Raw genomic sequence first — 23884 nt, 5'->3', positions numbered from 1 at the left:
TCACATTCCCGCCCTTTCTTTGCTTTTTCCCGCCTGTTTCCCATCATTTTCCCGCCCTTTCTTAGCTTTTTCCCGCCTGTTTTCCATAATTTTCCCGCCCTTTCTTAGCTTTTTCCCGCCTGTTTCCCATCATTTTACCGCTCTTTTAATGCTTTCCCACCTTTTTCCCGTCTTTTCCCCGCCCTTTTCTTCGTTTTCCCCGCCCTTTTTGACGTTTTCCCGCCTTTTTTTTTCTGTTTTCCCGCTTCTTTTTTTTACCTTTTTTCCCTCCTTTTTTGCATCATTCCCCGCCTTTTTAACATTTTCCCGCCTTTTCCCCATCATTTTCCCGCTCTTTTAATGCTTCCCCGCCTTCTCCTCACCATTTCCCCTCCTTTTTAACATTTTCCCGCCTTTTCCCCATCATTTTCCCGCTCTTTTAATGCTTCCCCGCCTTCTCCTCACCATTTCCCCTCCTTTTTAACATTTTCCCGCCTTTTCCCCATCATTTTCCCGCTCTTTTAATGCTTTCCCGCCTTCTCCTCACCATTTCCCCGCCTTTTTAACATTTTCCCGCCTTTTCCTCATCATTTTCCCGCTCTTTTAATGCTTTCCCGCCTTCTCCCCATCTTTTCCCCGCCCTTTTGACATTTCCCCGCCCTTTCTGTCATTTCCCCGCCCCTTTTGTCATTTCCCCGCCCTTTCTGTCGTTCCCCCGCCTTTTTTTGTCGTTTTCCCGCGTTTTTTCCCCGCTTTTTTTTGACGTTTTTCCCGCCTTTTCCTCCCTCCGTCCCCTCCCCCCCCTTTTTTTTTTTTCCCGCCGCCATGACGTCACGCCGCAGGCCCCACCCCCCAGGTGGCCAAGGGCACTCACGTCCTCATCCCATTGGGCGAGAGCTCGGCCACCGGTTGGACGGCGGAGGAGGAGGAGGAGGAGGAGGGGGCGGAGCCAAGCGGAGGCCACGCCCTCCGCCTCCGCGTCACGGCCCCGCCCCACGCCCCCATTGGCCGCTACCGGCTGAGCGTGCGCACGCGCACCCAGGAGGGCGGGGAGTACGCGGCGCCCTTCGACGAGCGCAATGACGTCATCATCCTCTTCAACCCCTGGTGCCCCGGTGAGAGACCGCTTCTTGGGGCGAAAAAGGGCATTTTTGGGCAAAAAAAGGGCATTTTTGGGCAAAAAAAGGCTTTTTGGGTGAAAAAAAGGGCGTTTTTGGGTGAAAAAAGGCTTTTTGGGTGAAAAAAAGGCATTTTTGGGCAAGAAAAGGGAGGATTTGGGAAAAAAAAGTGGCATTTTGGGGGGAAAAAGGGCTTTTTTGGGCAAAAAAGGAAAGGGCTTTTTTTGGCAAAAAAGGGCTTTTTGGGTGAAAAAAAAGGGCATTTTTGGGTAAAAAAGGGCATTTTTGGGTAAAAAAGGGCATTTTTGGGTAAAAAAGGGCATTTTTGGGCAAAAAAAGGCTTTTTGGGTGAAAAAAAGGGCGTTTTTGGGTGAAAAAAGGCTTTTTGGGTGAAAAAAAGGCATTTTTGGGCAAGAAAAGGGAGGATTTGGGAAAAAAAAGGGGCATTTTGGGGGGAAAAAGGGCTTTTTTGGGCAAAAAAGGAAAGGGCTTTTTTTGGCAAAAAAGGCTTTTTGGGTGAAAAGAAAGGGCATTTTTGGGTAAAAAAGGGCATTTTTGGGTAAAAAAGGGCATTTTTGGGCAAAAAAAGGCTTTTTGGGTGAAAAAAGGGCGGTTTTGGGCAAAAAAGGGCCATTTTTGGGGCAAAAAAGGTGTTTTTGGGTGAAAAAAGGGCGGATTTGGGAAGAAAAAGGGCATTTTTGGGGGAAAAGGGCTTTTTGGGTGAAAAAAAGGGCGTTTTTGGGGAAAAAAGGTCTTTTTGGGTGAAAAAAGGGCAGATTTGGGAAGAAAAAGGGCATTTTTTGGGGAAAAGGGCTTTTTGGGTGAAAAAAAGGGCGTTTTTGGGGAAAAAAGGGCTTTTTGGGTGAAAAAAGAGCAGATTTGGGCAAAAGGTGTTTTTGGAGGGAAAAAAGGGCATTTTTGGGCAAAAAAAGGCTTTTTGGGGGAAAAAAGGGCAGATTTGGGCAAAAAAAGGGGCATTTTTGGGGGAAAAGGGCATTTTTGGGGAAAAAAAGGACTTTTTGGGTGAAAAAAGGGCGGATTTGGGCAAAAAAAAGGGGCTTTTTTTGGGGAAAAAGGGCTTTTTGGGTGAAAAAAGGGCGGATTTGGGCAAAAAAAAGGGGCATTTTTGGGGGAAAAGGGCTTTTTGGGTGAAAAAAAGGCACATTTGGGCAAAAAAAAGCTTTTTGGGTGAAAAAAGGGCAGATTTGGGCAAAAAAAGGGGCATTTTGGGGGGGAAAAGGGGCATTTATTTGGGGAAAAGGGGTTTTTGGGTGATAAAAGGGCAGATTTGGGCAAAAAAAGGGGCATTTTTTTGGGAAAAAGGGCATTTATGGGCAAAAAAGGGCTTTTTGGGGCAAAAAAGGGCTTTTTGGGTGAAAAAAAAGGGCATTTTTGGGGAAAAAAGGGCTTTTTGGGGTGAAAAAAAGGCACATTTGTGCAAAAAAAAGCTTTTTGGGTGAAAAAAGGGCGGATTTGGGCAAAAAAAGGGGCATTTTGGGGTGAAAAAGGGTTTTTGGGTGAAAAAAGGGCAGAATTGGGCAAAACAGGGTCATTTTTCGGGGAAAAAGGGCAGATTTGGGCAAAAAAAGGGCATTTTTTGGGGAAAAAAGGGCGTTTTTGGGCAAAAAAAAGGCTTTTTGGGTGAAAAAAGGGCGTTTTTGGGCAAAAAAGGGCCATTTTTGGGGAAAAAAGGTCTTTTTGGGTGAAAAAAGGGCAGATTTGGGAAAAAAGGCATTTTTTTGGGAAAAAGGGCTTTTTGGGTGAAAAAAGGGCGTTTTTGGGCAAAAAAGGGCCATTTTTGGGCAAAAAAGGTCTTTTTGGGTGAAAAAAAGGGCAGATTTGGGAAAAAAAAGGGGCATTTTGGGGGGAAAAGGGGCATTTATTTGGGGAAAAGGGGTTTTTGGGTGAAAAAAGGGCAGATTTGGGCAAAAAAAGGGGCATTTTTGGGGGAAAAAGGGCATTTTTGGGCAAAAAAGGGGCATTTTGGGGGGGAAAAGGGCAGATTTGGGAAAAAAAGAGGCATTTTTGGGGAAAAAGGGGCAGATTTGGGCAAAAAAGGGGCATTTTGGGCGGAAAAAGGACATTTTTTGGGTGAAAAGGTGTTTTTGGGTGAAAAAAGGGCAGATTTGGGCAAAAAGAGGGCATTTTTGGAGGGAAAAAAGGGCAGATTTGGGTAAAAAGGGCTTTTTGGGTGAAAAAAAGGCAGATTTGGGGAAAAAAGGGGCATTTTTGGAGGGAAAAAAGGGCAGATTTGGGCAAAAAAGGGGCATTTTTTGGGGAAAAGGGCATTTTTGGGGTGAAAAAGGGCAGTTTGGAGCAAAAAGGAGGCTTTGGGGTCTCTATGACTCTCTATGGGCTTTCTATGGGTCTCTATAGGTCTCTATAGGTCTCTATGGGTGTCTATGGGTCTCTATGGGGTGTCTATGGGTCTCTATGGGGTGTCTATGGGTCTCTATGGGTCCCTATGGGTCTCTATGGGGTGTCTATGGGTCTCTATGGGTCCCTATGGGGTCTCTATGGGTCTCTATGGGGTCTCTGTGGGTCTCTGTGGATCTCTTGTGGTCCCTATGGGTCTCTATGGAGTCCCTCTAGGTCTCTATGTGTCCCTATGGGTCCCTATGGGTCTCTATGGGTCCCTATGGGGTCTCTGTCTGTTGATATAGGTCCCTATGAGACCCTATGGGGTCTCTATGGGGTCTCTATGGTTCCCTATGGGTCCCTATGGTTCCCTATGGGTCTCTATGTGTCTCTATGGTTCCCTATGTGTCCCTATGGTTCCCTATGGGTCTCAATGAGCCCCCTATGGGTCCGTCCCCCCCCCCCCCAGAGGACTCGGTGTTCATGGAGCCCACGTCGGACCTGGCCGAGTACGTCCTCAACGAGAGCGGGCGCATCTTCTACGGCACCGAGGACCAGATCGTCGAGCGCTCCTGGAACTACGGGCAGGTAAAAAAAAAACCCACCAAAAACACCCAAAAACGCCCTTTTTCCACCCAAAAAACGCCCTCAACGCCGCGGGCACACCGAGACGAGCCGAACGCACCCAAAAACGTGCCGTTTCGACCCGAAATGGGGGTGGAAATGGGGGTGGGAAGGGGACAACCCCATATTGATGTGGTACGGGGTCTACGAGTGATGGAGATGCTGTAAGTGGTCAAAAGGACCCAAAATCGTTGGGTTTTGACCCAAAATCGAGGTGGAAAATGTCATAATGGGGTTGGAGACTCCATAAATGGTCAAAAGGACCCAAAATCGTTGGGTTTTGACCCAAAAATTGAGGTGGAAAACATCATAATGGGGTTGGAGACTCCATAAATGGTCAAAAGGACCCAAAATCGTTGGGTTTTGACCCAAAATCGTTGGGTTTTGACCCAAAATCGAGGTGGAAAACATCATAATGGGGTTGGAGACTCCATAAATGGTCAAAAGGACCCAAAATCGTTGGGTTTTGACCCAAAATCGAGGTGGAAATGGGGGTTGGAAGGGGACACCCCATATTGATGTGGTACGGGGTCTACGAGTGATGGAGATGCTGTAAGTGGTCAAAAAGAGCCAAAATCGTTGGGTTTTGACCCAAAATCGTTGGGTTTTGACCCAAAATCGAGGTGGAAAACATCATAATGGGGTTGGAGACTCCATAAATGGTCAAAAGGACCCAAAATCGTTGGGTTTTGACCCAAAATCGAGGTGGAAATGGGGGTTGGAAGGGGACACCCCATATTGATGTGGTACGGGGTCTACGAGTGATGGAGATGCTGTAAGTGGTCAAAAAGAGCCAAAATCGTTGGGTTTTGACCCAAAATCGAGGTGGAAAACATCATAATGGGGTTGGAGACTCCATAAATGGTCAAAAGGACCCAAAATCGTTGGGTTTTGACCCAAAATTAGGGTTGAAAACGTCATAATGGGGTTGGAGACTCCATAAATGGTCAAAAGGACCCAAAATCGTTGGGTTTTGACCCAAAATTAGGGTTGAAAACGTCATAATGGGGTTGGAGACTCCATAAATGGTCAAAAGGACCCAAAATCGTTGGGTTTTGACCCAAAATCGAGGTGGAAATGGGGGTTGGAAGGGGACACCCCATATTGATGTGGTATGGGGTCTACGAGTGATGGAGATGCTGTAAGTGGTCAAAAGGACCCAAAATCGTTGGGTTTTGACCCAAAATTAGGGTTGAAAACGTCATAATGGGGTTGGAGACTCCATAAATGGTCAAAAGGACCCAAAATCGTTGGGTTTTGACCCAAAATCGAGGTGGAAAATGTCATAATGGGGTTGGAGACTCCATAAATGGTCAAAAAGAGCCAAAATCGTTGAGTTTTGACCCAAAATCGTTGGGTTTTGACCCAAAATCGAGGTGGAAAACATCATAATGGGGTTGGAGACTCCATAAATGGTCAAAAGGACCCAAAATCGTTGGGTTTTGACCCAAAATCGAGGTGGAAATGGGGGTTGGAAGGGGACACCCCATATTGATGTGGTACGGGGTCTACGAGTGATGGAGATGCTGTAAGTGGTCAAAAGGACCCAAAATCGTTGGGTTTTGACCCAAAATCGAGGTGGAAAACATCATAATGGGGTTGGAGACTCCATAAATGGTCAAAAGGACCCAAAATCGTTGGGTTTTGACCCAAAATTAGGGTTGAAAACGTCATAATGGGGTTGGAGACTCCATAAATGGTCAAAAGGACCCAAAATCGTTGGGTTTTGACCCAAAATTGGGGTGGGTCTGGCCCCATTGATGTGGGTCTGCCCCATTGATGTGGGTCCGGCCCCATTGATGTGGGTCTGACCCCATTGATGTGGGTCTGCCCCATTGATGTGGGTCTACCCCATTGATTTGGGTCCGGCCCCATTGATGTGGGTCTGATCCCATTGATGTGGGTCTGCCCCATTGATGTGGATCTGCCCCATTGATTTGGGTCCGGCCCCATTGATGTGGGTCTGATCCCATTGATGTGGGTCTGCCCCATTGATGTGGGTCTGATCCCATTGATGTGGGTCTGATCCCATTGTTGTGGGTCTGGCCCCATTGATGTCTGTCAGCCCCATTGATGTGGGTCTACACCATTGATGTGGGTCTGCCCCATTGATGTGGGTCTGATCCCATTGATGTGGGTCTGATCCCATTGATGTGGGTCTGACCCCATTGATGTGGGTCTACCCCATTGCCATGGGTCTGCCCCATTGATGTGGGTCTGATCCCATTGATGTGGGTCTGACCCCATTGATGTGGGTCTACCCCATTGCTGTATCTCTGCCCCATTGCTATGGGTCCGCCCCATTGCTATGGGTCCACCCCATTGCTATGGGTCCGCCCCATTGCTATGGGTCCGCCCCATTGCCGTGTCTCTGCCCCATTGCTATGGGTCCGCCCCATTGCCGTGTCTCTGCCCCATTGCTATGGGTCCACCCCATTGCTATGGGTCCACCCCATTGCTGTGGGTCCACCCCATTGCTATGGGTCTGCCCCATTGCTATGGGTCCACCCCATTGCTATGGGTCCGCCCCATTGCCGTGTCTCTGCCCCATTGCTATGGGTCCACCCCATTGCCGTGTCTCTGCCCCATTGCTATGGGTCCGCCCCATTGCTATGGGTCCACCCCATTGCTATGGGTCCACCCCATTGCCGTGTCTCTGCCCCATTGCTATGGGTCCACCCCATTGCTGTGTCTCTGCCCCATTGCTATGGGTCCACCCCATTGCCTTGTCTCTGCCCCATTGCTATGGGTCTGCCCCATTGCCGTGTCTCTGCCCCATTGCTATGGGTCCACCCCATTGCTATGGGTCCGCCCCATTGCCGTGTCTCTGCCCCATTGCTATGGGTCCACCCCATTGCTATGGGTCTGCCCCATTGCCGTGTCTCTTCCCCATTGCTATGGGTCCACCCCATTGCTATGGGTCCACCCCATTGCTGTGTCTCTGCCCCATTGCTATGGGTCCACCCCATTGCTATGGGTCCGCCCCATTGCTATGGGTCCGCCCCATTGCCGTGTCTCTGCCCCATTGCTATGGGTCCGTCCCATTGCTGTGTCTCTGCCCCATTGCTATGGCTCCACCCCATTGCTATGGGTCCGCCCCATTGCTATGGGTCTGCCCCATTGCTGTGTCTCTGCCCCATTGCTATGGGTCCACCCCATTGCTATGGGTCTGCCCCATTGCCGTGTCTCTGCCCCATTGCTATGGGTCCGCCCCATTGCCGTGTCTCTGCCCCATTGCTATGGGTCCACCCCATTGCTATGGGTCTGCCCCATTGCTGTGTCTCTGCCCCATTGCTATGGGTCCACCCCATTGCCGTGTCTCTGCCCCATTGCTATGGGTCTGCCCCATTGCCGTGTCTCTGCCCCATTGCTATGGGTCCGCCCCATTGCTATGGGTCCACCCCATTGCCGTGTCTCTGTCCCATTGCTATGGGTCCGCCCCATTGCTATGGGTCCACCCCATTGCCGTGTCTCTGTCCCATTGCTATGGGTCCGCCCCATTGCTATGGGTCCACCCCATTGCTGTGTCTCTGCCCCATTGCTATGGGTCCACCCCATTGCTGTGTCTCTTCCCCATTGCTATGGGTCCACCCCATTGCTATGGGTCCACCCCATTGCTATGGGTCCACCCCATTGCTGTGTCTCTGCCCCATTGCTATGGGTCCACCCCATTGCTATGGGTCCACCCCATTGCTATGGGTCTGCCCCATTGCTATGGGTCCACCCCATTGCTATGGCTCCACCCCATTGCTATGGGTCCACCCCATTGCTATGGGTCCGCCCCATTGCTATGGGTCCGCCCCATTGCCGTGTCTCTGCCCCATTGCTATGGGTCTGCCCCATTGCTATGGGTCCGCCCCATTGCTATGGGTCCGCCCCATTGCCGTGTCTCTGCCCCATTGCTATGGGTCCACCCCATTGCTATGGGTCCACCCCATTGCTATGGGTCCACCCCATTGCTATGGGTCCACCCCATTGCTATGGGTCCACCCCATTGCTATGGGTCCGCCCCATTGCCGTGTCTCTGCCCCAGTTCGAGCAGGGGGTGCTCGACGCCTGCCTCTTCATCCTGGACCGCCGAGGGATGCCCCACAGCGCCCGGGGGGACCCAGTGATGGTGGCCAGGGTGGTGTCGGCCATGGTGGGTCCCTATGGGGCGGGGCTATGGGGCGGGGTGGGGTCCTATGGGGCTGGATGGGGTCCTATGGGGCTGCATAGGGTCCTATGGGGCGGGATTGGGTCTTAATGATGGGATCCTATGGGGCGGGATGGGGTCCTATGGGGCGGGGTGGGCTCCTATGGGGCTGGATGGGGTCTTAATGATGGGTTCCTATGGGGCTGGATGGGGTCCTATGGGGCTTCAATGGGGTCCTATGGGGCGGGCCTATGGGGCGGGGTGGGCTCCTATGGGGCTGGATGGGGTCCTATGGGGCTGCATGGGGTCCTATGGGGCGGGATTGGGTCTTAATGATGGGATCCTATGGGGCGGGATGGGGTCCTATGGGGCTGGATGGGCTCCTATGGGGCAGGATGGGGTCTTAATGATGGGATCCTATGGGGCTGAATGGGGTCCTATGGGGCGGGATGGGGTCCTATGGGGTGGGCCTATGGGGCTGGATGGGGTCCTATGGGGCGGGATTGGGTCTTAATGATGGGATCCTATGGGGCGGGGTGGGCTCCTATGGGGCTGCATGGGGTCCTATGGGGCGGGATTGGGTCTTAATGATGGGATCCTATGGGGCTGAATGGGGTCCTATGGGGCTGCAATGGGTCCTATAGGGCGGGCCTATGGGGCGGGGTGGGCTCCTATGGGGCTGGATGGGGTCCTATGGGGCAGGGAGGGCTCCTATGGGGCTGGATGGGTCCCTATGGGGCGGGCCTATGGGGCAGGGTGGGCTCCTATGGGGCTGCATGGGGTCCTATGGGGCGGGATTGGGTCTTAATGATGGGATCCTATGGGGCTGGATTGGGTCCTATGGGGCTGGATGGGTTCCTATGGGGCAGGATGGGGTCTTAATGATGGGTTCCTATGGGGCGGGATGGGGTCCTATGGGGCTTCAATGGGGTCCTATGGGGCGGGCCTATGGGGCGGGGTGGGCTCCTATGGGGCTGGATGGGGTCCTATGGGGCTGCATGGGGTCCTATGGGGCGGGATTGGGTCTTAATGATGGGATCCTATGGGGCGGGATGGGGTCCTATGGGGTGGGATGGGTTCCTATGGGGCAGGATGGGGTCTTAATGATGGGATCCTATGGGGCTGGATTGGGTCCTATGGGGCAGGGAGGGCTCCTATGGGGCGGGATGGGTCCCTATGGGGCGGGCCTATGGGGCAGGGTGGGTTCCTATGGGGCAGGATGGGGTCTTAATGATGGGTTCCTATGGGGCGGGCCTATGGGGCAGGGTGGGCTCCTATGGGGCAGGATGGGGTCTTAATGATGGGTTCCTATGGGGCTGGATTGGGTCCTATGGGGCTGGATGGGGTCCTATGGGGCAGGGTGGGGTCCTATGGGGCAGGATTGGGTCCTATGGGGCTGGATGGGCTCCTATGGGGCAGGATGGGGTCTTAATGATGGGTTCCTATGGGGCTGGATTGGGTCCTATGGGGCTGGATGGGTTCCTATGGGGCTGGATGGGGTCCTATGGGGCAGGGTGGGGTCCTATGGGGCAGGATTGGGTCCTATGGGGCTGGATGGGTTCCTATGGGGCAGGATGGGGTCTTAATGATGGGATCCTATGGGGCGGAATGGGGTCCTGTGGGGCTGCATGGGGTCTTAATGATGGGTTCCTATGGGGCTGGATTGGGTCCTATGGGGCTGGATGGGTTCCTATGGGGCAGGATGGGGTCTTAATGATGGGATCCTATGGGGCGGGATGGGGTCCTATGGGGCTGGATGGGCTCCTATGGGGCTGGATGGGGTCTTAATGATGGGATCCTATGGGGCTGGATGGGATCCTATGGGGCAGGGTGGGCTCCTATGGGGCAGAATGGAGTCTTAATGATGGGATCCTATGGGGCTGGATTGGGTCCTATGGGGCGGGATGGGGTCCTATGGGGTGGGCCTATGGGGCTGGATGGGGTCCTATGGGGCGGGATGGGTTCCTATGGGGCTGGATGGGGTCCTATGGGGCTGGATGGGGTCCTATGGGGCTGCATGGGTTTCTATGGGGCTGCATGGGTTTCTATGGGGCGGGATGGGGTCCTATGGGGCGGGATGGGGTCTCCATGGGGTTGGGCACCCATTGTCCCCCATTATCCCCCATTGTCACCCATTAGCACCCTATAGCACCCATTGGTCCCCATTGGCCCCATTGGCCCCCATTAGCACCCATTGGCCCCTTTCCCACCCTATAGCACCCATTACCGCCCCACAGCACCCATAGCACCCATAGCAGTCTATAGCACCCATTCCCACCCCATAGCACCCATTACCACTCTATAGCACCTGTAGCACCTTACAGCACCCATAGCAGTCTATAGCACCCATTCCCACCCCATAGCACCCATTACCACCCATTAGTACCCATAGCACCCATTACCACCCTATAGCACCTGTAGCACCTTATAGCACCCATAGCACCCTATAGCACCCATTGCCACCCCATAGCACCCTATAGCACCCATAGCGCCCCATAGCACCCATTACCACCCCATAGCACCCTATAGCACGCACTGTCACCCATTCCCATCCTAGAGCTCCCAAAGCACCCCATAGCTCCCATAGCAACCTATAGCACCCATAGCACTCTATAGCACCCATAGCATCCTATAGCACCCTATAGCACCCTATAGCACCCATAGCATCTTATAGCACCCTATAGCACCCTATAGCACCCATAGCACCCTATAGCACCCTATAGCACCCATTACTACCCCATAGCACCCTATAGCACCCACTGTCACCCATTCCCATCCTAGAGCTCCCAAAGCACCCCATAGCTCCCATAGCAACCTATAGCACCCATAGCACTCTATAGCACCCATAGCATCCTATAGCACCCTATAGCACCCTATAGCACCCATAGCATCTTATAGCACCCTATAGCACCCTATAGCACCCATAGCACCCTATAGCACCCGTAGCACCCTATAGCACTCTATAGCACCCATAGCACCCGATAGCACCCATAGCACCCTATAGCATCCATAGCACCCATAGCACTCTATAGCACCCCATAGCACCCATAGCAGTCTATAGCACCCCGTAGCACCCCATAGCACCCATAGCACCCTATAGCACCCACTGTCACCCATTCCCATCCTATAGCACCCTAGAGCACCCATAGCACCCTACAGCACCCACTGTCACCCATTCCCATCCTATAGCACCCTAGAGCACCCATAGCACTCTATAGCACCCATAGCACCCTATAGCACCCAATAGCACCCACTAGCACCCATAGCACCCTATAGCACCCACTGTCACCCATTCCCATCCTAGAGCACCCTAGAGCACCCATAGCACTCATTACCATCCTATAGCACCCATAGCACTCTATAGTACCCATAGCACTCTATAGCACCCATTACCACCCCATAGCACCCTATAGCACCCATAGCACCCTAGAGCACCCATTACCACCTTATAGCACCCATTATCACCCCATAGCACCCTATAGCACTTGTTCCCATCCTATAGCATACTTTACTACCCATAGCATCCTATAGCACCCATAGCACTCTATAGCACCCTATAGCACCCAATAGCACCCAGTAGCACCCACTAGCACCCATAGCACCCATTCCCACCCCATAGCACCCTATAGCACTCCTAGCATTCTACAGCACTCATTCCCATCCTATAGCATCCATTACTACCCATAGCACTCTATAGCACCCATAGCACCCTATAGCACCCAATAGCACCCATAGCACCCATAGCACCCAATAGCACCCACTAGCACCCATAGCACCCATTCCCACCCCATAGCACCCTATAGCACCCCTAGCATTCTGTAGCACTCATTAGCATCCTATAGCATCCATTACTCCCCATAGCACCCTATAGCACCCATAGCACCCTATAGCACCCCATAGCACCCTATAGCACCCATAGCACCCTATAGCACCCATAGCACCCAATAGCACCCTATAGCACCCATAGCACCCTATAGCACTCATTCCCATCCCATAGCATCCATTACTCCCCATAGCATCCGATATCAGCCATAGCACTCTATAGCACCCAATAGAACCCAATGGCACCCATAGCACCCAATAGCACCCAATAGCACCCATAGCACCCATTCCCACCCCATAGCACCCAATAGCACCCATAGCACCCTATAGCACTCATTCCCATCCCATAGCATCCATTACTCCCCATAGCATCCGATATCACCCATAGCACCCAATAGCACCCAATAGCACCCTATAGCACCCACTAGCACCCATAGCGGCACCCCTGGCACCCATAGGTGAACTCTCTGGACGACAACGGGGTGCTGGTGGGGAACTGGACGGGGCGCTACGAGCAGGGCACCAACCCGCACTCATTAGCATCCTATAGCATCCATTACTACCCATAGCACTCTATAGCACCCATAGCACCCTATAGCACCCCATAGCACCCTATAGCACCCAATAGCACCCATAGCACCCATTCCCACCCCATAGCACCCTATAGCACCCATAGCACCCTATAGCACTCATTCCCATCCTATAGCATCCATTACTACCCATAGCACTCTATAGCACCCATAGCACCCTATAGCACCCAATAGCACCCTATAGCACCCTATAGCACCCAATAGCACCCATAGCACAAATTCCCACCCCATAGCACCCTATAGCACCCATAGCACCCTATAGCCCTCATTCCCATCCCATAGCATCCATTACTCCCCATAGCATCCGATATCACCCATAGCATCCTATAGCACTCTATAGCACTCTCTAGCACCCATAGCACCCTATAGCACCCAATAGCACCCATAGCACCCATTACCATCGTATAGCACCATAGAGCACCCATAGCACCCTATAGCCCTCATTCCCATCCCATAGCATCCATTACTCCCCATAGCATCCGATATCACCCATAGCACCCAATAGCACCCAATAGCACCCTGTAGCACCCACTAGCACCCATAGCGGCACCCCTGGCACCCATAGGTGAACTCTCTGGACGACAACGGGGTGCTGGTGGGGAACTGGACGGGGCGCTACGAGCAGGGCACCAACCCGCACTCATTAGCATCCTATAGCATCCATTACTACCCATAGCACTCTATAGCACCCATAGCACCCTATAGCACCCCATAGCACCCCATAGCACCCAATAGCACCCATAGCACCCATTCCCACCCCATAGCACCCAATAGCACCCATAGCACCCTATAGCACTCATTCCCATCCCATAGCATCCATTACTCCCCATAGCATCCGATATCAGCCATAGCACTCTCTAGCACCCAATAGCACCCTATAGCACCCACTAGCACCCATAGCGGCACCCCTGGCACCCATAGGTGAACTCTCTGGACGACAACGGGGTGCTGGTGGGGAACTGGACGGGGCGCTACGAGCAGGGCACCAACCCGCACTCATTAGCATCCTATAGCATCCATTACTACCCATAGCACTCTATAGCACCCATAGCACCCTATAGCACCCTATAGCACCCTATAGCACCCAATAGCACCCTATAGCACCCATAGCACCCATTCCCACCCCATAGCACCCTATAGCACCCATAGCACCCTATAGCCCTCATTCCCATCCCATAGCATCCATTACTACCCATAGCACTCTATAGCACCCATAGCAGTCTGTAGCACCCATAGCAACCTATAGCACCCAATAGCACCCATAGCACCCATTCCCACCCCATAGCACCCAATAGCACCCATAGCACCCTATAGCCCTCATTCCCATCCCATAGCATCCATTACTCCCCATAGCATCCGATATCACCCATAGCACTCTCTAGCACCCAATAGCACCCTATAGCACCCACTAGCACCCATAGCGGCACCCCTGGCACCCATAGGTGAACTCTCTGGACGACAACGGGGTGCTGGTGGGGAACTGGACGGGGCGCTACGAGCAGGGCACCAACCCGCACTCATTAGCATCCTATAGCATCCATTACTACCCATAGCACTCTATAGCACCCATAGCACCCTATAGCACCCTATAGCACCCTATAGCACCCTATAGCACCCATTCCCACCCCATAGCACCCTATAGCACCCCTAGCACCCTATAGCACTCATTCCCATCCCATAGCATCCATTACTCCCCATAGCATCCGATATCACCCATAGCACTCTCTAGCACCCAATAGCACCCTATAGCACCCATAGCACCCAATAGCACCCAAAGCACCCATTCCCACCCCATAGCACCCAATAGCACCCATAGCACCCTATAGCCCTCATTCCCATCCCATAGCATCCATTACTCCCCATAGCATCCGATATCACCCATAGCACTCTATAGCACCCAATAGCACCTAATAGCACCCATAGCACCCAATAGCACCCAATAGCACCCATAGCACCCATTCCCACCCCATAGCACCCAATAGCACCCATAGCACCCTATAGCCCTCATTCCCATCCCATAGCATCCATTACTCCCCATAGCATCCGATATCACCCATAGCACTCTCTAGCACCCAATAGCACCCAATGGCACCCATAGCACCCCATAGCACCCAATAGCACCCATAGCACCCATTCCCACCCCATAGCACCCAATAGCACCCATAGCACCCTATAGCCCTCATTCCCATCCCATAGCATCCATTACTCCCCATAGCATCCGATATCACCCATAGCACTCTCTAGCACCCAATAGCACCTAATAGCACCCATAGCACCCAATAGCACCCAATAGCACCCATAGCACCCATTCCCACCCCATAGCACCCAATAGCACCCATAGCACCCTATAGCACTCGTTCCCATCCTATAGCATTCATTACTACCCATAGCATCCGATATCACCCATAGCACCCTATAGCACCCTATAGCACCCTATAGCACCCATAGCACCCTATAGCACCCAATAGCACCCACAGCACCCATTCTCACCCCATAGCACCCAATAGCACCCCTAGCACCCTATAGCCCTCATTCCCATCCCATAGCATCCATTACTCCCCATAGCATCCGATATCACCCATAGCACTCTGTAGCACCCAATAGCACCCTATAGCACCCACTAGCACCCATAGCGGCACCCCTGGCACCCATAGGTGAACTCTCTGGACGACAACGGGGTGCTGGTGGGGAACTGGACGGGGCGCTACGAGCAGGGCACCAACCCGTCGGCATGGGCGGGCTCGGTGCAGATCCTACGGGGTTTCCTCAGCACCGGGGCGCCCGTGCGCTACGGGCAGTGCTGGGTGTTCGCGGGGGTCGTCACCACTGGTGAGTACTGGTTTGTACTGGTTTATACTGGTTTACACTGGTTTATACTGGGTTATACTGGGTTATACTGGTTTGGACTGGTTTAGACTGGGTTATACTGGTTTATACTGGTTTATACTGGTTTATACTGGTTTGGACTGGTTTATACTGGGTTATACTGGGTTATACTGGGTTATACTGGTTTGTACTGGTTTATACTGGGTTATACTGGTTTATACTGGTTTATACTGGTTTGTACTGGTTTATACTGGTTTATACTGGTTTATACTGGTTTATACTGGTTTGTACTGGTTTATACTGGTTTATACTGGGTTATACTGGGTTATACTGGTTTATACTGGTTTATACTGGGTTGGACTGGGTTATACTGGTTTATACTGGGTTATACTGGTTTATACTGGTTTATACTGGTTTATACTGGTTTATACTGGTTTGTACTGGTTTATACTGGTTTATACTGGTTTATACTGGTTTATACTGGTTTGTACTGGTTTATACTGGTTTATACTGGGTTATACTGGGTTATACTGGTTTATACTGGTTTATACTGGGTTGGACTGGGTTATACTGGTTTATACTGGGTTATACTGGGTTATACTGGTTTATACTGGGTTATACTGGGTTATACTGGTTTATACTGGTTTGTACTGGTTTATACTGGTTTATACTGGTTTATACTGGGTTATACTGGGTTATACTGGTTTATACTGGTTTATACTGGGTTATACTGGTTTATACTGGTTTATACTGGGTTATACTGGGTTGTACTGGGTTATACTGGGTTATACTGGGTTATACTGGGTTATACTGGGTTATACTGGGTTATACTGGTTTATACTGGGTTATACTGGTTTATACTGGTTTATACTGGTTTGGACTGGTTTATACTGGGTTATACTGGGTTATACTGGTTTATACTGGTTTATACTGGTTTATACTGGTTTATACTGGTTTGGACTGGGTTATACTGGTTTATACTGGTTTGGACTGGGTTATACTGGTTTATACTGGTTTGGACTGGTTTGTACTGGTTTGTACTGGTTTATACTGGTTTGGACTGGTTTGTACTGGTTTGGACTGGTTTATACTGGTTTGGACTGGGTTATACTGGTTTATACTGGTTTGGACTGGTTTATACTGGTTTATACTGGTTTGGACTGGTTTATACTGGTTTGGACTGGTTTGGACTGGTTTATACTGGTTTATACTGGGATGGACTGGGATGGGTTGGTTTGGGTTGGTTTGGGTTGGTTTTGGGACTGGTTTGGGTTAGTTTCGGGACTGGTTTATACTGGTTTATACTGGTTTATACTGGTTTGGACTGGTTTGGACTGGTTTATACTGGTTTATACTGGTTTATACTGGGATGGACTGGTTTGGGTTGGTTTGGGTTGGTTTGGGTTGGTTTGGACTGGTTTGGACTGGAATGGACTGGGATGGACTGGGATGGACTGGTTTGGACTGGTTTGGACTGGTTTGGACTGGTTTGGGTTGGTTTCGGGACTGGGATGGACTGGTTTATACTGGTTTATACTGGTTTATACTGGTTTGGACTGGTTTGGACTGGTTTGGACTGGTTTGAGTTGGTTTGGGTTGGTTTGGGTTGGTTTGGGTTGGTTTTGGGACTGGGATGGACTGGTTTATACTGGTTTGGACTGGTTTGGACTGGTTTGGACTGGTTTGGGTTGGTTTGGGTTGGTTTGGGTTGGTTTGGACTGGTTTGGACTGGAATGGACTGGGATGGACTGGTTTATACTGGTTTGGACTGGTTTGGGTTGGTTTCGGGACTGGGATGGACTGGTTTGGACTGGTTTGGACTGGTTTGGACTGGGATGGACTGGGATGGACTGGGATGGACTGGTTTGGGTTGGTTTGGGGTCTGGGATGGGCTGTTTTGTACTGGTTTATACTGGTTTATACTGGTTATACTGGTCTATAGGGGCTGTACTGGTAATATTGGGTTGGAATGGCTTATACAGGGTTATACTGGTTTATACTGGTTTATACTGGTTTATACTGGTTTATACTGGGTTATACTGGTTTATACTGGTTTATACTGGGTTATACTGGTCTATGGGCGTGTATTGGCCTATATTGGGTTGGAACGGGTTATACGGGGTTGCGATGCGTTACAATGGGGTTTAATGGGTTTTAATGGGTTATACTGGTTTATAATGGGTTATACTGGGTTATACTGGTTTATACTGGTTTATACTGGTTTATACTGGTTTATACTGGTCTATTGGGCTATATTGGGTTGGAATTGGGTTGCGATGCGTTACAATGGGGTTTAATGGGTTATACTGGGTTATACTGGTTTATACTGGTTTATACTGGTTTATACTGGTTTATACTGGTTTATACTGGTTTATACTGGTCCCGGCAGTGCTGCGGTGCCTGGGGCTGCCGACGCGGACGGTGACCAACTACAACTCGGCGCACGACACCGACGTCTCCCTCACCACCGACATCTACCTGGACGAGAGCATGAAGCCCATGGAGCGCCTCAACACCGACTCCGTTTGGTACTGGGTTATACTGGTTTATACTGGTTTATACTGGTTTATACTGGTTTATACTGGTTTGGGGGTTTGGGGGGGTTTTGGGGTGTTTTTAGGGGGATTTATGGGGTTTATGGGGGTTAGGAAGGCCATGGAGTGAATGAGAAGTGATTTGGGGTGGTACTGGGTTATACTGGTTTATACTGGTTTATACTGGTTTATACTGGTTTGGGGGTTCGGGGGGGTTTTTAGGGGGATTTATGGGGTTTATGGGGGTCAGGAAGGCCATGGAGTGAATGAGAAGTGATTTGGGGTGGTATTGGGTTATACTGGTTTATACTGGTTTATACTGGTTTATACTGGTTTATACTGGTTTGGGGTTTTTTGGGTGTTTTTGGGGGGATTTAGGGGGTTTATGGGGGTTAGGAAGGCCATGGAGTGAATGAGAAGTGATTTGGGGTGGTACTGGTTTATACTGGTTTATACTGGTTTATACTGGTTTATACTGGTTTGGGGTTTTTTGGGTGTTTTTGGGGGATTTAGGGGGTTTATGGGGGTTAGGAAGGCCATGGAGTGAATGAGAAGTGATTTGGGGTGGTACTGGGTTATACTGGTTTATACTGGTTTATACTGGTTTATACTGGTTTGGGGGTTTTGGGGTGTTTTTGGGGGGATTTAGGGGGTTTATGGGGGTTAGGAAGGCCATGGAGTGAATGAGAAATGATTTGGGGTGGTACTGGTTTATACTGGTGTATACTGGTTTATACTGGTTTATACTGGTTTGGGGGTTTTGGGGTGTTTTTGGGGGGATTTAGGGGGTTTATGGGGGTTAGGAAGGCAATGGAGTGAATGAGAAGTGATTTGGGGTGGTACTGGTTTATACTGGTTTATACTGGTTTATACTGGTTTGGGGTTTTGGGGTGGTTTAGAGTGGTTTAGAGTGCTTTAGCGTGGTTTACGCTGATCATACTGGTCCGTACCGGTTGCTACTGGTCCATACTGGTCCATACTGGTTTATACTGGTCCATACTGGTCCATACTGGTCCATACTGGTTTATACTGGTTTATACTGGTCCTGCAGGAACTTCCACGTGTGGAACGACTGCTGGATGAAGAGGCCCGACCTCCCCGCAGGCCACGATGGGTGGCAAGTGGTGGATGCCACCCCCCAGGAGACCAGCAGTGGTATATACTGGTTTATACTGGTTTATACTGGTTATACTGGTTTATACTGGTTATACTGGTTATAATGGGTTATAGGGGGGTATAATGGGGTTTAATGGGGTATAATGGGAGTATAATGGGAATATAATGGGGTTTAATGGGTTATACTGGTCCATACTGGTTTATACTGGTCCATACTGGTTTATACTGGTTATACTGGTTATAATGGGTTATAGGGGGGTATAATGGGGTTTAATGGGGTATAATGGGAGTATAATGGGGTTTAATGGGTTATACTGGTCCATACTGGTTTATACTGGTTTATTCTGGTTAGAATGGGTTCTAGTGGGTATATTGGGTTATACTGGTCCATACTGGTCCATACTGGTTTATACTGGTCTATACCTATACTGGTCCCTACTGGTTTATTCTGGTTAGAATGGGTTCTATAGGGGTATATTGGGTTCCACTGGTCCATACTGGTCCATACTGGTCCATACTGGTCCATACTGGTTTATACTGGTTTATACTGGTTTATACTGGTTTATACTGGTTTATACTGGTCCATACTGGTTTATACTGGTTTATACTGGTCCATACTGGTCCATACTGGTTTATACTGGTCTATACCTATACTGGTCCCTACTGGTTTATTCTGGTTAGAATGGGTTCTATAGGGGTATATTGGGTTATACTGGTCCATACTGGTCCATACTGGTCCATACTGGTTTATACTGGTCTATATCTATACTGGTCCCTACTGGTTTATTCTGGTTAGAATGGGTTCTATTGGGGTATATTGGGTTCTACGGGTCCATACTGGTCCATACTGGTTTATACTGGTTTATACTGGTTTATACTGGTTTATACTGGTGCCTTTAGGGCTGTTCTGCTGCGGGCCCTGCTCCGTGGAGGCGGTGAAGAATGGGGAGGTCTTCCTCAAGTACGACACCCCCTTCGTGTTCGCTGAGGTATGGCTAATTTATGCTAATGAGGGGGTTATTAATGCTAATGAGGGGGGAATTAATGCTAATGAGGGGGGAATTCATGCTAATGAGGGGGTATGATGGTTATAATGGGGTTATAATGGGTTATAAAGGGGTTATAATGGGTTATAAAGGGGTTATAAATTGATGCTAATGAGGGGTAATAAATGCTAATGAAGGGTGATTGAGGCTAATGGGGGTAATTAATGCTAATGAGGGGTAATTAATGCTAATGAGGGGCTATAATGGTGATAATGGGTTAAAATAGGGTTATAATGGGTTATTAATTGATGCTAATGCGGAATAATCAGTGCTAATGAGGGGGGAACTAGCGCTAATTAATGCTAATGAGGGGTAATCAGTGCAAATGAGGGGGAATTAATGCTATTGAGGGGTATAATGGTTATAATGGGTTATTAATAGATGCTAATGAGGAGGTAATTAGCGCTACTTTATGCTAATGAGGAGGTAATGCTAATGAGGGGGAATTAATGCTAATGAGGGGGTATGATGGTTATAATGGGTTATTAATTGATGCTAATGAGGAATAGTCAGTGCTAATGAGGGGTAACTGATGCTAATGAGGGGGGAACTAGTGCTAATTAATGCAAATGAAGGGTAATCAATGCTAATGAGGGGGAATTAATGCTAATGAGGGAGTATAATGGTTATAATGGGTTATTAATGCTAATGAGGGTAATTAATGCTAATGAGGGGGAATTAATGTTAGAGGGGGATCCTATTAACGGTCATTTATTAGCGCCAATTGTCCATAATTAACGGTAATTAACACCAATTAACGCTATTTGGGATAATTAGCGCCCAATTAATTAAGTCATCGGATGTCATTAACCCTCATTAATTAGAGCTTAATTATGCTAATGGGCGATAATTAACGCTAATTAAGTCTAAATAGCACCTGTTAATTAGGTCAAAAGATTTACTAGCAGCTAATTAACGCCAATTAACGCTAATTATCGCTAACGACCCTACGTTAATAGCAACAACGTCTATGGGGACCCTATTAACTTCCATTTCTTAGCGCTAATGACCCATAATTAACGCTAATGAGAACCAATTAAGGATAATTAGCGCTAATTAAGTCTAAATAGCGCCCATTAATAAGGTCAAAAGGTTTGCTATCATTAACTAATAGCCAATTAACGCTAATTAACGCTAATTATCGCCAACTAACCTATGATAAGGTCTATGGGGACCGCATTAACGCTCATTCCTTAGCGCTAATTACCCATCGTTAACGAAAACGAGAGCTAATTAACGCTAATTAGCCATAATTAGCGCTAATTAGGGATAATTAGCGTCCACTTAATTAGGTGAGAGCTACTTAACGCTAATTAAGGCTATTGACCGCTCATTAACACCAATTATCTCTATCGATCCTAGGTTGATAGCAACAAGGTCTATGGGGACCCTGTTAACGCTCATTCCTTCACGCTAATTACCCATCGTTAATGCTAATGAGAGCTAATTAACGCTAATTAGCGCTAATTAGCTACCACTTAATTTGATGAGAGCTAATTAACGCTAATTAAGGCTACTGACCCCTCATTAACACCAATTATCTCTATCGACCCTAGGTTGATAGCAACAAGGTCTATGGGGACCATGTTAACGCTCATTCCTTCATGCTAATTACCCATCGTTAATGCTAATGAGAGCTAATTAATGCTAATTAGCCATAATTGATGCTAATTAGCGATCACTTAATTAGGTGAGAGCTAATTAACGCTAATTAAGGCTATTGATTGCTCATTAACACCAATTATCTCTATCGATCCTAGGTTGATAGCAACAAGGTCTATGGGGACCCTGTTAACGCTCATTCCTTCACGCTAATTACCCATCGTTAACGCTAATGAGAGCTAATTTAACGTTAATTAGTCATAATTGATGCTAATTAGCGCCCATTTAATTAGATACGAGCTAATTAACGCTAATTAAGGCTATTGACCCCTCATTAACACCAATTATCTCTATCGACCTTAGGTTGATAGCAACAAGGTCTACGGGGACCCTGTTAACGCTCATTCCTTAGCGCGAATTACCCATCGTTAATGCTAATGAGAGCTAATTAACGCTAATTAGCGCTAATTAGCTCCCACTTAATTTGGTGAGAGCTAATTAACGTTAATTAAGGCTACTGACCCCTCATTAACACTAATTATGTCTATCGACCCTATGTTGATAGCAACAAGGTCTACGGGGACCCTGTTAACGCTCATTCCTTCGCGCGAATTACCCATCGTTAACGCTAATGAGAGCTAATTAACGTTAATTAGCCATAATTGATGCTAATTAGCACCCACTTAATTAGGCGAGAGCTACTTAACGCTAATTAAGGCTACTGACCCCTCATTAACACCAATTATCTCTATCGACCCTAGGTTGATAGCAACAAGGTCTATGGGGACCCTGTTAACGCTCATTCCTTCGCGCGAATTACCCATCGTTAACGCTAATGAGAGCTAATTAACGTTAATTAGCCATAATTGATGCTAATTAGCGTCCACTTAATTTGGTGAGAGCTAATTAACGCTAATTAAGGCTACTGACCCCTCATTAACACCAATTATCTCTATCGACCCTATGTTGATAGCAACAAGGTCTACGGGGACCCTGTTAACGCTCATTCCTTCGCGCGAATTACCCATCGTTAATGCTAATGAGATCCAATTAACGCTAATTAATGCTAATTAGCGCTAATTAGGGCCCACTTAATTAGGTGAACAGCGACAAGGTGTACTGGCAGCGCCAGCCCAACGGCACCTTCACCGTGGTGCACGTGGAGGAAGGCGCCATCGGGCGCCGCATCAGCACCGTGGGGCCGGGCTCGGGGGCGCGCCTCGACATCACCCACCTCTACAAGCACCCCGAGGGTAGCCAATGGGGAGAGGGGGAGAGGGGGCGGCGGCCAATGGGGAGAGGGGGGAGAGGGGAGGGGGGGCAGCAGCCAATGGGGTTGGCTCAAACGGCGTGCGTTGACGCCCATTGGCTCCCGTTGACCCCCATTGACCCCCATTGACTTCCATTGACCCCAATGACTCCCATTGACCCACATTGACTCCTGTTGACCCCTATTGAGACCCACTGACTGCTATTGACCCCATTGACTCCCTTTGACCCCAATGACTCCCATTGACCCCCATTGACTGCCTTTGGCCCCTGTTGACCCCCATTGACACCCTTGGCTCCCCATAGGATCCCATGACCCCCATTGAATCCCGTTGACCCCCATTGGCTCCCATTGATCCCCATAGCCGGTATTGACCCCAATGACTCCAATTGCCCCACATTGACCTCATTGACCCCCATTGATACCGATGATTCCCATTGACCCCCATTGACTCCCATTGACCCCTTTACTCCCACTGCCTCCCATTGACCCCCATTGACTCCCATTGACCCCCATTGACTCCCATTGACCCCCAATGACTCCCATTGACCCCAATGACCCCCATTGACTCCCATTGACCCCAATGAATCTCATTGTCCCCAATGACTCCCATTGCCCCCTGACATCCATTGACCGCAATGACTGCCATTGACTCCCACTGACCCCCATTGACTCCCACTGCCCCCATTGACTGCAATTGATCCCATTGACCCCCATTGACTCCCACTGCCTCCCATTGACCCCCATTGACTCCCATTGACCCCCATTGACTCCCATTGACCCCCAATGACTCCCATTGACTCCCAATGACCCCCATTGACCAGAATGACTCCCATTGCCCCATTGACTCCCATTGACCCTCGA

General features: G+C 49.5%; 1 protein-coding gene across 1 annotated transcript in view; it reads left to right on the top strand.

The window, feature by feature from the left end:
* The window catches only part of LOC133263844 (protein-glutamine gamma-glutamyltransferase K-like), a gene marked incomplete at its 3' end in the record, with an annotated part of 41691 nt that overhangs the window by 6369 nt on the left and 11438 nt on the right, over positions 1–23884 (top strand). Inside the window, exons 3-9 of the mRNA XM_061443708.1 lie at positions 822–1094; positions 3925–4043; positions 15281–15455; positions 17842–17980; positions 19038–19141; positions 20003–20091; positions 22850–23102. Coding sequence (XP_061299692.1) covers positions 822–1094; positions 3925–4043; positions 15281–15455; positions 17842–17980; positions 19038–19141; positions 20003–20091; positions 22850–23102 — 1152 coding nt within the window. The remainder of the gene's footprint in view (positions 1–821; positions 1095–3924; positions 4044–15280; positions 15456–17841; positions 17981–19037; positions 19142–20002; positions 20092–22849; positions 23103–23884) is intronic.

This window comes from Pezoporus flaviventris, unplaced genomic scaffold (genome assembly GCF_033815535.1).
Source record: "Pezoporus flaviventris isolate CSIRO_AGI_PZ_B2104156 unplaced genomic scaffold, CSIRO_AGI_Pfla_v1 ptg000488l, whole genome shotgun sequence".
Taxonomy (NCBI): domain Eukaryota; kingdom Metazoa; phylum Chordata; class Aves; order Psittaciformes; family Psittacidae; genus Pezoporus; species Pezoporus flaviventris.
The sequence above is the reverse complement of the archived record's forward strand: the minus strand, read 5'-3'. Positions and strand labels throughout refer to the sequence as shown.